At 35.3% G+C, this 18,461-nt stretch overlaps 1 protein-coding gene across 1 annotated transcript; it reads right to left on the reverse strand.

Moving 5' to 3' along the window:
• Positions 1-14,336: 14,336 nt before the first annotated feature.
• Positions 14,337-17,624, reverse strand: LOC118263483 (putative cyclin-dependent serine/threonine-protein kinase DDB_G0272797/DDB_G0274007). The gene is made up of 5 exons (XM_035575508.2): positions 16,841-17,624; positions 15,770-15,835; positions 15,343-15,423; positions 14,996-15,058; positions 14,337-14,649 (listed from the first exon to the last, which is right to left on the reverse strand). Exons 1-5 carry the CDS (start codon positions 17,054-17,056, stop codon positions 14,632-14,634), a joined length of 444 nt encoding a protein of 147 aa, XP_035431401.2. The 5' UTR covers positions 17,057-17,624; the 3' UTR covers positions 14,337-14,631.
• Between the last annotated feature and the right edge of the window lie 837 nt (positions 17,625-18,461).

The raw sequence follows: 18,461 nt of genomic DNA on the forward strand, positions 1-18,461 counted from the left end.
GAAAAAAATTTTTTTTTGAATCACCGCCGTGCCCTCAGGGATGTGATCGGCGACGTGCGACCTCTCGCGTTAATTTGGTTCAGGCCATGGTGCGGAGCGAGGGGGACTGGGATGCCGTCTCCTCCTTCAAAATTCGAATAGCGGTTATGCTAGTTAAATAGGAGGCAACGCGTACAGAGTTTCGAACTATCCTCAGACCCAACAGTTTCGGAAATAAATGGCTGTGACATACGGACGGACGGACGGACAGACAGACATGATGAATCTATAAGGGTACCGTTTTTTGCCATTTGGCTACGGAACTCTAAAAAACGCGATAAGTACACTACCTCATAGGTGGCGTGGAAACGTGTGCATTTTATGATAATTGCAACTGTTACAACGGGGTTTTTACACTGCGATATCTCCGAAACGGTGTCTCGTGAAAAAAAAAAAAGCCCCATCATACCTTATACCTATAAAACTTGTGAGGCTTTTGTTTTGTCAAGCAGACTTGTAATACGACTGATATTATGATTAAGTTCTTCTCGCATGACTAGTAACAAACCTGGACCTAACTAATATAGGTATGTGTAACAGACATTTTTTTGTTTGTTTGACTTTCATAAATTAATTACTTTTGTCTAATTGAAATGAAAAACCTGGCTATCATATCTGATATCTATTTGAACAATTGATACTTATTATGTAAAAAATCTAAAACATTTCCAATATATATAGAATCCGCACCTTTAAAATATAGACTGCATTTTCCAAATATATATTCGAAATATCACAGCTTCACATCTCTTCGGCAATATTCCGTATTGCATAACAGCAAACGTGGGTATGTGGTTCAGATATATAATAGAAAACATGTCACGAGCAGAGATCCAACATACGATGTAGGTTTGTCAACCAATAAGAGATAGAGATATTTAATTTTATTTATTTACTTCAACTATTTTGATAGAACATGATAATATAATAATTTTGTCGGATTAAAGCAGAAACGATACAAAAAATACAGATTAAAAAAATATTTGTTGTGCGGAATTAAAAACAAAATCAATCATATCTAATGTTTTTTTTCTAACTGGCCAGATATAAATTTGAAAAAATATCCATTGTAATTTTGTTTTCGTGAAGCCAGCTTTTTAGTATACGCTTAAAATTCAAATGAAATCCGCATAAAGGATTTTTATTTATTTATTTATTTCAATTGTAATTGAATCATCATTACAGATTAAATTTAATTCGATAGGATTTGAAACATTTAAAAAATTCAACCTAAATTCTATTTTGAGCTTGCATTTTTTTTTTTCACTTTATCTAATTATTATACCCATACGATACCATCGTTTTGCATTAAGTAAGGCTGCCCACAACATTATTATCATAGGAAAATAATAATGTCTTCGTAACAACAATAACATGAAAAAAACTTTTGCAAAGTTATGCCAGTAAATTCAAGTGTATAATGAAATGAAAGTAGGTGTAAAGTTATGAATACAGCTACTGATAACAACTATCCACCTGTCTCACTGTCACTGTGTGTACTGCCGCGGGAATGTTAAGATATGTCCATGCTTTTCTGATGCTATTATAATATTTATTTTTCATTAAACATTAAAACTGCCTCATGTGCATTGGGTTGAGAGTAATTTTTATACAGTAATAATTATTGTACTTACTGTTTGCAGAACTAATAGAACACTTACTCTCATTTATAAAATCTAGTACTTACTTATAGTTATGTATTATTATTGTTGAATTGTTTTATTGTTAATTTTAATTGCTTCCAGAATCTGTTAATTGCCTCCAGATATTATGCATCAAACCTACACCTGCAACACATTGCATAGCAATCGCCCAGGCATTGCACTAACACTACAACCCAAAAACACGTCTAACCAATTAATCTATGCATACCATAAATTCTCAACAAACAATATTCCAAGAAGCCAAACTAATGTAGCAACAATTTGATACAACAGTAATCTCTAGTTATTATTATAACGACCCGTAAATATCTCCTGGCTCACCCGTAAATATAAGCAATTAGTTGTCCCTAACGGCACCCATGGGTCCTGACAGGGTTCAGGGATACTCTATTAGTTGATGACACAATAGTTCTGCTATTAATTTGCTCTGTTCCTTTACTATTAATTATTGTTATTACCATAAACGTCGTGTGATTTTCGTGAGAATTAATCGTTATTGTCTTGAGAAGTTTCTGGTAAAGGAACTTGGTATGAAAATGTTTATTAATACTGTGTGTTTTTTTATATGTACAGTAAAAAAACAATGCTTGCTTCACATTATTGTCAACAATTTTATCCTAACAAAATTGAAAATAGCTATTACAATATTTTTTGTACTAAACCTTTTAGTTTATGAGAAATCCAACAAGTCAACATTGCTATTCAAAAAAAGAATTTAACGTAATCAACTCCCAATTCATTAATTACTCTATTAAGACTGGCACAAACAAGAAAAGAACATTCTTTATTCAAAAAACCTTAAAAAAAATCTTCATTCAACTTCCAACAACAAGACACATAATTCCAAATTCAAACAAGATTGTTGACTTAACTTTTTTCAACAGCCATAGACTAGAAAGAAGTTTAGAAGTACAATATTAAAGTCAGCTAGGCACTGCTCATAGTCCTTTCACGTTCTACTCATCTCATACAAGTTGTAAAAGTCACATCGCGCTTAATGTGAACTTTAATCAAAACTTAGCTCTATTCACGGTTTTCAGCAAGAGACGTTAGCCTCGCTACAAGTTTGCTCGGGGCTCAAGAAGTGGGAGATAAAAAGGGTTTAGCTTTAGACTAACTTCAGTTAGCAGCTTTGCTTGTGTACAATTTTGACTGCGGATAAAATTTTATTTGATGTTGATGATTCAGATTTTCTGATGTTCACAGTATTTTTGCGACTTACGTAACCTCACGCCAGGCAGAGATATTTGACTGAACAGTTGGTGCGGTGGCTGGGCAACCGGCTGCCACACGACGTGTAGCGGGTTCGATTCCCACACGTAGCAACTTTTTATGTGATCCACAAAATGTTGTTTCAGGTCTGGATGTCATGTGTATGTGAACTTGAATGTTTGTAAACGCACCCACGACACAGGAGAAAATCTTAGTGTGTGGAAACGTTTTATAAAAGAAATAGCTACGATTCTTACACACACCTCTTTTTTTCGATGTTCAAGAAAAACTACAAATTCTTTTGCCATTACAAAGTTTATTTTTCTGAGAACAAGATAGGATACTTTTTATCCCAATAATTCTACAGAATTGGAACCTACTCCAAAGACTTTTAAAATCCTCGTGGGCGAAGTTGCAAGCGAAAAGCTAGTGTATTGATTTTTGTTAAACAATATAAAACAGTGGGAAGCTTAACATTTTCTTTAACAGAGAATAACCGAAAATAACTTGACATTTGAATAAAATTATTATATTTGTAAGTACTTATATTATTTTATCTAAACTTTTAGCTTTCTCTATTGTTCTATTGACTAAATTAATTGAGAAGTTCAACCTGAGTTCATGCTAATTAAATAACAAAAAAAGAAATATTAGTACCTATAATCTTTCTCGTTAATACAGAGTTCTGTTTACGTATAGAAATACTGAATTCTCATACTTGAGGGTGCGTGATCGAAACCTACCAACGGCAAGTAACAATGTGACTTTTTCCAAGTTATATGTACTTTATAAGATTATTTAGACACTATTGACAAACAATGAAGGGAAACATCAAACTTTGGCTTATAATTTCTAATTATCATAAGTTTGAAATCGCCAACCCGCATTGAGCGTATACGTGTGAGAAGAGGCTTTTGGTCAGCAGTGGCCACTTATAGACAGTTGATGTGATGTAATACTGAATTTGATCTTGTGATGATCAGTACACGTATACATTATGTAACTCACTAAACTCCTGTATACATTTTAAATCTCAAAAGATTTAAGTTCATACATAGCGATTTTATTCTACTAAGCTAAACATTGCCCCGAGGGTTTAACAGTTACCCCGAGGTAGTGGTACTACGTGCAAACTAATAAGCCTTGCTAACAATAACATGCAGTTATGGAACTTCACAATAACTTAGGTCTTAGGTCACAATGGAAGAACAGCTTATTGCTATTATATGGCTTTTGTAAAAGGTTTTTATATCGGTTAAACTGTTCCATTTTGTTCTTGAATTGAGTTGCAATGGCTTTTTTAAGGGGGGAAAATCATCCAATGACTTCTCTCGCCTTGGGCGAAGCGTGGAGTGTCTGACTCTTACTGACTAAAAACCACCCCGTTCCTGCTCCTGCTTTTCTAGCCGGAGTCCCGGTAAACCCGCTAGGTAATCCGCAGCTCCGAAGAGTTGCAAAGGCTACGTCTTAAGATGCCGTAGTGGTTCCATTGTCAAACGGTACATACAGCCTGTTACGTGGGCAGACCTCCCACTAGATGGACCGACGATATCGTCAGAGTAGTGGGGAGCCATTGGATGTAGATGACGGCTTGTCGTCCTACGTGGAAGACTAAGGGAGATGAGGGAAGACTTTGTTCAGCAGTGACGTCTTCCGGCTGATGATGATGACATAAATCTTAATATATGTAGCTATTATAACATTATTTTTTAATACACTCGTGATGACTACTTAGAAGAAATAATTCGAGAGAACCTAATTTTAAGACATTTGACAAGTTCTACATTATGCATGCTATTTGCTTGCTTGCAAGCCAACATGGAGTTTTTTTAATGTGTATTGAAAAGTCTGTTTTTGCAAAAGAAACTATGCAAAGAAAATATTTTAGTACCCAATAGGTAGTAGAGTGGTATAAAACTGTCACGTAACAACAGTTCCTACTTGTTTGTTTTTAGGGAAATAAAAAACATGACGCATGACAAACCATCTGTCACTGCTTGTTTTCCTCATCATAATATCCAAAGCGTTTCATATTTTTTGCTCATACTGCTTGCTACACATATTTGCACCACATTCCTGGTACAATACTTATGGTATAAACCAGAATATACAAATAAATAAAAACATAAATATCAACTAAAAATCACGGTTTATCACGCGGCGACGTCGCCGCGTCTGCGCACGCTGTTCATGATGAAGAGTCCCTCTGTAACTGGAAACAAGTAGAGCTTTTCTCAATTAATGTATGTGAGTAAACCGTGATTTAGTATGTCACACGATAGTACAAAAATATAAATATCTTGACAGATATTTCCTTTCAAGGATCTTACATAATGATCGAACTCTCGTACCTCTTTTACTCAACCCTTCCCTCGCAACACTCACTGAACTATTAATACATCATTTTATGTTGTTTTTGCTATAAAGAATGCCACTAAAAATGAAAGATCGCTCGGAACGATGATATGTTTATAAGGGGAAAAGGTTTTTGGTAAGTTATGTCTAAATATATATATTTTATGATCGCTCCGCACATGTTGTGGTTTGCTCTTATAGGCCAGGAAATGAATAGCCGTGTAAGTGGCCCATTCGTCTGTTTAAGTGTTTAGTGAACGGGGTTCTAAGTACTACTTAATATATTGAATGTAAACTTGGGATGGGTGTGCTGTAAAGTGTACCTATTTCCTAAAGCTATATAATCATCTGGAAATAGTATTACTATCTCATTTGACTTGGTTAAAGGGAATGCGATATTTTTTTTTCTTGTGACACTAGGATTTTCTTCTGTATCGTGGGTGCGTTTACAAACATACCTGTTCACATATACATGACACGCAGAAACGAAACAATGATTTGTGGAACACACAAAGAGTTGCTCCGTGCGAGAATCAAACCTTCTACATGTTGCGCGACAGCCGGTTGCTCAGCCACCGCTCCGACAGACGAACGCGAATTTGATTTTATATTTGTTGCTTTTTCTTATTGATTTACCACCAAGAAATCACAAAAGCTTTCTAAAGAAACGACTTATGAAATTGATACAAATAGGTACGTTAAAATACAATCACTTCTCATTCATAAATCATGAACAAATAAAGCTGTAACAGGAAAATACCTCGGATACGAAAAGCTATTCACAGAGCGTGTTAAAGTTAAGAAAGTGATACTTTTGACTTATATGTTATGGCTGACATTCTCCTATTTCATGCTAAGAGAGACGATAAAATAACGAACGTGATTTACATGTACGACGATATTCAATTCGATAGTCTGTGGATTGGCGCTCGTTCAGCAAGTTCAAGGTGAATTTCATAATATGATACTTTAACCAACCAACAAATAGGGTTATTTGTATAGTAGTATAGTAAAGATATGTATTTTTAGTCAGAAAATACTGCACAGGTCAATAATACATAATACTTATTTTCACCAATTATAAACGTATAGTCTTCGGCACGTAACTTGGCATTTTTTTTTATAAATAATAAGAAAGTTCCGCCAATCGCACAGGGATTGATTCTCACAAGCATCGTGCGCAGACGCGGCTACGTTGCACTGACTATTGAACGTCCGCGACCGTTTATTTTTAGAATTTTCTTGAAAAAAATTATAACAAAATCTTGCCAAGTTATCTGCCAACCTTTATAATTGCTGGAAAATGGTGTGTGTAGAATCCTTAAGAATGGGATGCTTTTATAGTATTTATTAAACATTTCACATCTGTCTACATATATCTAATTTACTGATAATACAAATACATATTGTGGTCGTGATTTGTGTTGATACGAATATCGTCACTACCATTTATTTGAAGGTTGTCTACACTACTTTTAACCTAAGGTATGTATGTGCATGTAATTAAGCGAAATGGAACATTGAATCGAATAAAACCTTTATTACCTCTACAAGTACCTATCTACAATAGCAAACACAATAAATAAATAAAAAAACTTCATAGAACAGGTGCTCTTTTCAGCAGTTCATTAATAATACATTGGCGAACCACTTTTACAAACAAGCTCCTGCCGATCCCCGGGGTAACAACCCTTAACCAGCCCTTTTGCACGAGAATGTGCTACACTAAACACAGGATTTTCAACTGTATAATTATCTAACCATAAGGTTCAAAGTCAATTGAAGAAATTTCACATTTCGGGTAGTTTGATGTGCAGCCTATACAGTCAAGGGCATTTACATTAGTTTTCCAATTACTATCTTGTGTTGGTACTTGATTAGTCCTGTCATTAGATTGATATGCTAATTAATACAGCTACCAACACTTGTGATCTGGTGACATTATAATTAGTGAGTGTCTGCTGTTAATTTCGCTAATTTCATCACAGTAATATAACTATTATACAGTATATAGTAACTATTATATCGTGAGATATATTAAATTAATCATTATAATATCGGCTTCCAGTGAGTACGGCGTGTTTGCGCTCGCCTCAAAGAGCCATCAGACTACCACAGATAGGCCTCAGTAGAGCTGATGCCAACCTGGAGCTGCGGACTGCCTAACGAGTTACCGGGTCTCCGTCTCGTTAAGCAGGAGTAGAAACGTGGTGTTTTTCAGTGATTATGAGCCTCTAGCATGGTTTGAGTTCGTCGAGTTCCTCATCAAACATTTACATGAGTAAGCCGATAACCATAATAATTAATCTGATTACTCTTGTCAAATCAATTAAATGTCTATGTCTATTTCCCAATAATCTCATCATACATTATATTATACAACGGCCTTGTTGATAACGGCTTAGTACAACTACCTATAACTGAATTTCAAAATTCTGAGTAATAGATCTCTAGTAATAGAGCTCTGGAATTGTATGCTTGGTAATAAACTAGAAGTCAAAATCTGAACTGTGCCCTTAGTATGAGTTTGCTTTACGTTTAAAGTAATCAAAACGAGAGCGCGTTCGGCACTCTGATTGGCTGGATAGAATAAACCAACCAATCAGAGTTCCGAATGCACTCTCGTTTCAATTATTTTAAACGTAAAGCAAACTCATACTAAGGGTACTGAACATTAAACTCCACCTATTTTCACGTACACAACTTTCATAAATTTCGCAAAAAATGTCACAAAATGTTCCCAGACTCTTCCATTCAATACAGAGTGAAGTTTTTATTATAATATACGAGTATTACATCGTTTGGGACGGAAATTTATGGAGTTTTATTAAAAAATCTGGAATACCAGAATCCCAATTCTGTGGGACATGATTAGCATAAAAATCGGGGCACGTTCCTACGTCACACGGACAGACTTCTTTATGCCTTGGATGTGCGTACCCTTCATTATGAGAGCCTCTAAACCTTGTATTTTCAGGTTGAAGGATGAAAATGGTGGCCTATCTTGTCTATTTTTAGGTAAGCTTTAAATAAAATTTATTTTGGAAACAATTTACTTGTATGAAATTAAAATTGCAACGTCACGCCTTTTGTCCCCGAAGGGGTAGACAGAGGTGCACATTACGGTACGTAATGCCGCTATACAATGTACACCAACTTTTCACCATATGTGTTATAAGTCCTATGTATCCCAATACTAGGAAAAACTCCAGACTCCGTGCTACTACAGAGAAATCGAAAAAGCGAAATAGAACCAGTAATCCTTTGTTCGACCAGGGAATCGAACCCGAGACCCCTTGTCCGGCAGACGTGAGACCACAACGAAGTGGTCGAAAATAAAAATATTATCCGAAATTCATCATATAGCACTGCATTGAACTTTATTTATTGCTTTAAAAGTAATATCTGATGTTTAAATTACAGTTTGTATTAATACAAGACTTTCTTGTTATGAGTTGGTTGTATTGTAATGGTCCGAGATCCCAGAGCTGTCAGACATATCTTATTTTTACAAGCATTTAACCTTCGGCTTACAGTAGTCTTGTATATACTTTTTAATGCCTGAATGTTTGTAAAGCTTGCCGAGTGACACCAGCGCAGGTACCAGGTGAGAAAGGTAACTAAAAATTAGACTCACTTAACGTAAATTTTTATGTCTGATTTTTATATATGTTTTGTAGAATATTAATTTGAAATCATATTAAAAAAATCAGACACTTTCCATGGACCAAAACTTTTATCAGACGGCTTAAAGCTCTAAAAAATAGTGCGCCTTAAAAATTGCAATAGCAATATATGCAGCAATATATATATGGTTTTTTTTTTTTTTTTGAGTGGGGATCATCCAATGACTTCTCCCGCCTTGGGTGAGGGAGTGTCAGGATCTCCTGCTTTGAGCCGGAGCCCCGGTAGCCTGTTACGTAGTCCGCAACTCCTGATCAGGCATCAGCCCTACTGGGCCCCATCTGTGGTGGTCTGGCGCTTTGAGGCATGCGCGGTACGCGACTCGCCGTAAGCAATATATGGTGCCCCTGTAATGCAAAACAGTAGTACAAATCATCATAGTTTTACCAGATAATTTGCACGAACGTGATTACCATCGTGAATGTTACAAATGTGCTACTGCTTTGCCGAAAAGATATTTCTCTCCAACCTCACATATATTGCTATTACAATTTTGTAAGGCGCACTATTTTTAGAGCTTTAAAGCGTCTGATAAAAGTTTTGGTCCATGGAAAATGTCTGATTTTTTTAATATGATTTCAGAGTAATATTCTACAAAACATATATAAAAATCAGACATAAAAATTTAAGTTAAACAAATTTTTAGTTACCTTTCTCACCTGGTACAGGTGTCACTCGGCAAGCTTTACAAACATTCAGGCATTAAAAAGTATATACAAGACTACTGTAAGCCGAAGGTTATATGCTTGTAAAAATAAGATACCTATGTCTGACAGCTCTGGGATCTTCTATAACCAATCGATACAAAAATAATCATCATTGCATGACTTTTTCTTATTTCGTAGCTCAAATTACATTTAACTTTTCTACTACAAAGCCTGAAAATCCAATAAAATGGCCTTTATTTGGGCCCATGCAGCGAAGTCTAGTTAAGACTAAATGCCAATCTTAAAGTTTTTGGAAAGAGGCCAAGAAAAAATTAACTACGTATTTGTATTTCGCCTGCACTTAAGTATATTTCGGACTTTTGGAGTAATGAAACTAATAATTGTAAAATATATTGAGATTATAAGTAGAAAATTAATATTAATTTCTTCACCGTTCTTCACCGAAAACCATAAAATGACTGACTACAGAGTCATTTCATGGTTACTTAACCCAGTCATTAGCAATTGTTTTCTATACAAAATTGTTACTAAGGGATAAATGATAAATAAATGATATTTATTTCTGTAAATAGATTATAAAATAACACTTTTACACGTCAATATTTCAAATAGCTAGATGAGGCCGGCATTTCCTATCCGACTACTCTGAGAAGAAATGCCGAAACAAACTCAGAGGTCATAGTCTCTTTTAAAGTCCAGACAAAATCAATTAAAGATGTCGGAGAACCGTGCAAGTTTATTCTGTAGTGGTCTTTTGAGGAAAGAACCACAGCAGTTTGAGCGGACCTGTTCAGATGGCAGCACGCATGTGTCAGTTTACAATGAGCTCAGCTGACGGCTGTTGCTGAATGATCCGACGAACAATACCTACCAAAAGAACATTTGGGTAGGCCACACAAATGCTCACACTGTCAGAATATAATTAACTACAAGTGAAATGACTAGGCAAACTCTCGCACGGTCCTCAAACTAACAATTTTAAAAATAATATGTGAAAACAAAAAAATATCTAATGATATTAATGTATATCATGTCAAATTGTATAAAAATGTAACTTGTGTTACAAACATGTCAACATGACCTGTGTGGACATTATAGCGGCTCACTCCCAAGCCTGACTATCATCTAAGTAGTCTTTAATTTTATAAAAAGCTTTACTATACAGTTTTTCTTTAATAACATTTTTAAATTTATTCAGGCTCAAACTTTGAATATCGCTGGGAATTTTATTGTAAAAGCGTATGCATTGACATCTGAACGAACCACTTATTTTCTTAAGTCTAGTAGTGGGAACAATATATTTGTTTTTACTTCTAGTGTTTATATTATGTATATCACAATACTTTTTGAATAAATTAATGTTTTTGTGAGCATACACTACATTTTCATAAATGTATTGAGAAGGAACAGTCAATATATTAATTTCTTTAAATAGTTCCCTAAGAGAGTGCCTCGGACTAAGATTATAAATTGATCGAATGGCTCTTTTCTGCAGCACAAAGACAGACTGAATGTCAGCAGCATTTCCCCACAGGAGGATACCATATGACATGATACTATGAAAATAACTAAAGTATACTAATCGCGCTGTATTTACATCGGTCAAATTTCTAATTTTTTTAACGGCATATGCTGCAGAGCTGAGTCTTTTCGACAACTTATCTACGTGTGGAGCCCACTGTAGCTTAGCGTCCAGAGTTATACCTAAAAAGACAGTTGAATCTACAGGGTCCAACTCCTCGCCCTTGATTAGCACGCTGGTTTTCACATGTCTAACATTTGGTGTTGTGAATTTAATGCATTTAGTTTTTGATTCATTAAGTAATAAATTATTGGCACTAAACCAGCGTACTATTTTTGAGAGAGCACTATTTACATGATCACTGACTAATTGTCCACGTTTGAGTTTAAACAATAAAGATGTATCATCAGCAAATAGTACTATCCCATGGTTATCCTTCACAAGGTAAGGTAAATCATTAATATAAATAAGAAAGAGAAACGGGCCGAGAATTGACCCCTGCGGAACACCCATCCTAACAATAGACCCGGAGGAAACTTTTCCGTTAATGTCGACTCTCTGAATCCTATCACTCAAGTATGAAATAAGAAGATCCAGAGAGCTGTCCCGTATTCCATAATGGGATAGCTTCCTGATCAGTGTTTCATGAGAGACACAATCGAACGCCTTGGATAAGTCACAAAAATACCCAATGCGTCGGCCGAGTCCTCCCATGCATCATAAATGTTATTAAGAAGTTCAACACCGGCATCAGTTGTTGAACGACCCCTTGTAAAACCAAACTGGTTTCCATGTAATAATTTATTTCTATTAAAGAATCTTTGCAACTGATATAGAATAATTTTTTCAAAAATTTTACTGAATGTAGGTAGTACTGAAATAGGTCTAAAGTTAGTGGGGTCAGAAGTACTACCCGATTTAAATAACGGAGTTATTTTACTATTCTTCATGAGATCAGGAAACACACCACGATCGACACAGTTATTAAAGATTAGAGCTAATACGGGTGCTACAATATCTAGTTTAAGAAATCATTATCAATATCTCTGAGTGCGGCAGTAAATCTTTTAAAATCTCGCTTTAAAGTTACGATACAAATTGTTATTCATAACGAGGTCTGAGTGATGAATTCAGTCTTCCAAAATTAACGTCCTTTAGCGATTTCCCAGTGGAAATGAAAATAAAAATTTAGTTCAAAAGTAAATATAACTTTGACTACAAGTACCGTACCTATAAGATTCAGTGCAAGTAACACCTGCGTAATCAATTTAGTTTAACAACTTTACAAAAAACAATACATGTTCACTATGAATAAACGTAAAAACACATATGAATGTATAATAAAATCTGCATGCATGAATAACATTTTTATGATATCAAATAAAACACGAGTATCTCAGTAAAAATAACAATTCAATGCTTATTTGCTCGTGATTCAACTGAGATCATATCACGTCACGCGGGCGTGCCGTGCCGCCTACATATGTATGTTTTTGCATGATTTGTTACATTGTCATGTGCGACGAAAACTCAGGACTTTTCCCCTTTTGTGTGCACACAGTACAAACTCAAATGTACAAAGAAAACTTGGGAAATAAATGTAATGAATTTATTTAAACACAGGTGAGATAAACGAAATGAAAGAATACGAAACTTTGTTTGTTTACGGAATAAAAATTACAGGCTACAATGCAACAGTAAGCCCATTTTAATTAAACTTAATGCGGCCATTAATTACCTACATAAGGTTAAAGATAAAGCGAATGAGAGATAATTATTAAGGCCGTTCCACACCGGTGATTTCGCACGGAAATTTGAACCCTTTTAATGTTCCTTTCCGCAAATACTTAGGTATGTGAACACAGGAACTTTGGACAAGAGAAGTTAACGTTGATCCGGGTAATGGCAGTCTTTGCTTGGAATACGTAATGAGGACTTAATATCTAGAGATGACACTTGGGGAAAGGTATAACAAGTCAAATTGAGTCATCATTGGCGAGGAACGGGTTAATTCGAATCGTTTATTCTGGTTGTATTTGGGGCAATATTTTTCCTGGATTCTCCAGACACATTTGTCCCCTTTTAGTTTTATCCAATAGAGAGTAGAGATAAAACTGCAGCATATAAATTTAGCTGCATTCGAATCCAACGCAAAATAGACTTACCACAATTCTACTTTTATTCTTTCTTCTCTATTTGCAAGAAGGAATAAAGCTTCATGTAAAACTGGCCATCTTACTTTAATTAAACAAGTAAATCTAACATATCAATTACAAAGAATACCCAGTAATCTCGCAGCCGAGTCCCTTCAATGGGCAATTCAGTGGAATAGCCCCACATTACATTGTAGGGAGCGCTGGTCAGTGTACCTCAAAGAGTTGTCCAAATTACCCAGTCCTGTATCCCCCCTAATAAGGGTTGAGATATTACGGTCCACTACGCCGTTGTAACACATGTCCGTTCTATGACTTCGGCTTATTTTGGACCAACTAATTTAGTTGGGCTTTTCACAATAAAACTAGAAATGTAATGAACTCGTTAATCGTGTATGGGATGGATATTCGGATTAGTTTGCCTGTGATTAAATTGTAGTATTGGCCTTAATTTTGTTTAGGTAATATACATAGTACATAGTTCTTATGAAGACTTTGTTTTGTAGTCATTGTTTATTTATTTATTTATTAATAAAGGTTTACCAACAGCTTCTGTATACATAATAATAAGTGTTAGTAAATACATATTAGTTTTAGACTTATACAGTCGCCAATTATAGGTTAACCAGCATTTAATATTAAGTGATAACTTAAAACTAAGAGAAATATGAATGAATTTTTAGAAATATACTACTTTAAATTACAATAACAAAATTAAAAAAAAAATAACTTAATACAATGAACAATAAGGAAAAATGAGATATAACAAGATGAGATCAATTACCTAACATTAACATTACAAGTTGTAAATAGAAGTAATTTTGAAAACAATTTTTCAACAGAAGTATCAAAAATCGTAATAAATTAATCAACAGTCTGTGATGGTACATTACCTATAAAACTAATCATAATTTTATTTTTGCAGTGACAGACATATAAGAAAACGAATACTTTACGAAAAACTGTTTATATTAGTATTTTTAGAGTTTTTGGCTGACACATGCTAACAGACGAGGGTTTTTTAAATGAAACTAGGAGATAATTCTTCATCGTTCCCTTTATTTTACGTATATAATATACAAAACTTATCTACACAATAGTGACGTAATAGTATAAAAATAACAAAGACGTTGTGTAGTGCGTGTAATATTGAGATTGAAATTAAAGTAATTAATATTTTTATTTTATTGTATATGTTTTTTATATTGTATTTGTATAAATGGTGGATGTATATAAGCGGGCCCAGGCATATAGCCGGGATAACGCTATTGTATGTAATTTGTTTGTGATGTAACAATTTAAATAATATGACTCCTTTGTAGACTCCATCTCCTTCACTCTTTAGGCGGACGCTGAAATAGAACAGTTTTTTTTATTCAGACATTCTTATGAAAACAAAATAATAACTTGGTCTGTTTATTTAATTTTAATACTTTTGCACATAATATAGTACAAGGCGGACTTAATGTCTTGGGCATTCTCTACCAGTCTAGATATTGTGAGTGCAACTGAATAATTAAAAAGAAAAATATAATAAGCTTCTGATTTTAAATTCTTAATTCAACCTCAAAGTATATTTCGATTTTTTTTTTGTTTTAAATTAAAACCTACGGGGTGTTTTTTTAGCTGGCGAAAAGGACATTGCTGTATTATGTAGATATGTGAGAAATAGTTTACAAATATTCAAAGTGAACATACCTTCGACTGGTGGGGGTGCAGCAGCGGGTGCCTCCGGCGCCGGCGCAGGTGCTGGGGCGGGCGCTGAAACATAAGATGTGTTTAAGTTTTTCATTGCATTCCTTCTAGATGTTCCTGTATAAACTAAAGTCAAAGTAAAGAATAATTTGAATGAGTTTTTAAACTGACATGGTCACTAACACTATTATTAGAACTTGTGACTCAGTTAATCCGTGATCATGGCGCTTGCAACAGTGCCGAAATATCGGAAACTCACCAAAGTGAATAAACATGGTAAATATCCCGTCATAAGTTCTAATAATTTGAATGAGACCAGTTACGTTTGAAAGTTAATAAGTTTGTTGTACCTGGTTCTGCTGCAGGTGCGGGAGCGGGGGCTGCAGCGGCGTCCGCTGCCGGCGCTGGCGCAGGCGCGGGTGCTGGGGCGCCTATAATGTCAATATTATTATGTATTAGTTTTTATTTTGATATTTGATGGGTCTATGTTTGGCCACCATCTAAACGATGATGCGGCTTACGATGGAGCTCGTCTGCCCATAAGCAACTTATTCAGTCGGGCATTGAAGACACCCAGGCTAAACCCATAATTAGACACGATAATTAGACTCCGGCAAAAAATTTCACTCCCTAACAGTTCGCACAAGAAAGCCTGAAGCGAAGCACATGTTGGTGCTGCTAATAAACCAAAGAAGATCCAACTGTGTAGTTTTTAATCCAAAAACGTAACTGGTTTAACGTTCAATACTAAAAAAAAATGTAAAAAAGTGAGTTTACCTTCTGCTGGTGGGGCGGGAGCTGGTGCACCTTCCGCAGGCGCTGCTGGTGCTGCCGCAGGTGCTCCTGTAACATAAAGATATCCTTTTATATCATCTTAAACATTACCTTCATCATGAACATGATAAAAGCTTTCCAGAGCATTTCCTCCATCAAAGTCAAAGTCAAAGCATTTATTTCAATTAATGTTAAATTAGGCACTTTTGAAACGTCAAATTGAATTGTCCGTCAGTGAAGCTAAACCATTTTGAGTTTTCTCTGTGCTATTAATATATTACTATACTATATTTAAATGTTTTCGAGTATCAAAATTGGATTGGTACCGATACTACATATGCCTCATTAGGAGAAGGCGTAGAGATAAATAAAAAAGTATACGTAGCATTTTTTCTGATATTCTCTTGCTAACTTAACAATAGCTTCGAACAGTCATCACTTTTTCTGAATAAAAATGGTATTGTACCACGAATTCTCTTCTTCAGTAAATTTGCCCCGTAACTAATATTCACTCAGCCTATAACAACGTAAATATGCTACTAATCTGTCTGCCCACTTATACAGTACAAGCGTGAACATTAATTCCAGCTCTGTTGCTAATCATTTGGAGAGACGCCAACAGCAACAGCCATGCAAGTATCGTCTGGAATTCTGCCCATACAGTCGGAAGAAACGTGCTTGAAGATAATAATTGCTTTCTTTAAGTGTTGCAAGCATAAGCTGCAGATGAAGCTTCAGGGAGGAGATATTAGCTGAAATTATGGCAGTCGGTATGCTGCAACAAAATCTGGCCTTTTACGTCTATTAAGATATATCTATATCTTTTTCACAGGTATTGGTTTTATCTACAATTTTTTTTTTTTTTTTTTGAGGGGTGAAAATCATCCAATGACTTCTCCCGCCCTGGGTGAGGCGAAAAAGTCAGACTCTTACTGACTAAAAACCACCCCGTTCCTTCTCCTGCTTTGAGCCGGAGCCCCGGTAACCTTTTACGTTGTCCGTAGGTCCGGAATTCTACCCTTATCTGCATATCACATTTTAACGACATTGGATATAAATCAAAACGCAAATTACCTTCTGCAGGCGCCGCTGGAGCAGCTCCATCTGCTGGTGGCGCTGCAGGGGCTCCTTCCGCAGGCGGCGCTGCAGGCGCACCTTCCGCGGGCGGCGCCCCTTCTGCAGGTGCCGGCGCCCCTTCCGCCGGTGGTGCCCCTTCCGCCGGTGGTGCCCCTTCAGCAGGTGCCCCTTCCGCAGGGGCAGCACCAGCCTCACCTTCCTGCAATCACACATCACTCATAACATCTCCCAAAAACATTGCTACTATAGGAAGCCATGTATTAATTACAAAGCGTAGTATTTCTTAAAGCAGGTATGACAAATGAGGCGTGGACGAGAAAAAGCCACCGAAACTACAATTTATTACTTGTACCACTAATTGTTTCGCCGTCGCTGTTATTAATGTAGATTATGTGGTCGTCTTTTCATTGCTGGCAGTTTCATAATTAGGTGAACTTTTTTGTATACATTCCACTAATTACTAGATGTTTCTGAGTTTTGTAGTTGCAGTAAAAATCCTTAGCAAAGTTAAAACCTTCTATTAGCAATAGTTATGATAGGAAAAGCTCATAAAGAATAATGCAGAAAACAAAATGATAAATGATGCTGAATATTTAAACTGACTAAATGCTGCCATTATTTTAGTTATATAACACCCTGGAGAGTTGAAGCGTATGATTTTCAAAGCAATATGTATGAAGCTGAATTTCGAAACATTTTATTTACAATCATGATAGTAGAACTAAATGTGTACTTACATGTGCATACAGTACATTTTAAAATGGTTTATGTTAAACTTCTCCTATTTGTGGAAAAATGGGAAGCAATACATTATTATGTCAATTCCAATTTAAACCTTATTTTATAAAAAAATATTACAAACTAGCTGATCAGGCAAACTTTATACTGCCTCAAACATTACTTTTCACAACCTTTAACACTTTCCTGAACTCTTTTGCCAAATTGATCCAGCCGTTTTCGAGTTTTAATAAGACTAACTAACAGCAATTGATAATTGCGAACACCAACTGATTTTTATATACTCGTATACACAAAGATGATATGTCCCTAATCACTTAAAATTTTCGATTCGCTTAGATGTGTGATCAAAAAATTTTGGGCTCCCAAACTAGGTCCAGTACATTATTTTTGCTAACTCAATAACATTAACAAAATGAATACAAATGAATGTTGTTAACAATTATAAAGTAACACGTTCTCCCGAATCCTCACATTACGTTAGCACAACCCAATATACTCGTATGTATGCTCATACAAATAAATCACGATGTAAAACTAAAAACATGTCGGTTGTTTCATTACGAACCTGCCATTAAAATTCAATGTTTATCAGTCTCAATTAAGTTGATGACATCCATAATGGACACAGAAATTATTAATTTAATCAGAGACAGTTGTAATTACGATTTTTACAAAAGTAATTTGTGTTCGTTAAGCTCATTTTGTTTTCATATTATGTATTCTACTCGTGTAGTTTTTTAATTTAGTGTCTTTTTAAGTGGCAATATTACATTGTTTAATTAGGTTTGGCTTGATATTGATTACTTTAATAGAAGGTTGTATAATTTTGTATACTTTTTTCAGATACTTACAGGGCACTGCCTTTTAGAATATAAGC

This window comes from Spodoptera frugiperda, chromosome 27, assembly GCF_023101765.2.
Source record: "Spodoptera frugiperda isolate SF20-4 chromosome 27, AGI-APGP_CSIRO_Sfru_2.0, whole genome shotgun sequence".
Taxonomy (NCBI): Eukaryota; Metazoa; Arthropoda; class Insecta; order Lepidoptera; family Noctuidae; genus Spodoptera; species Spodoptera frugiperda.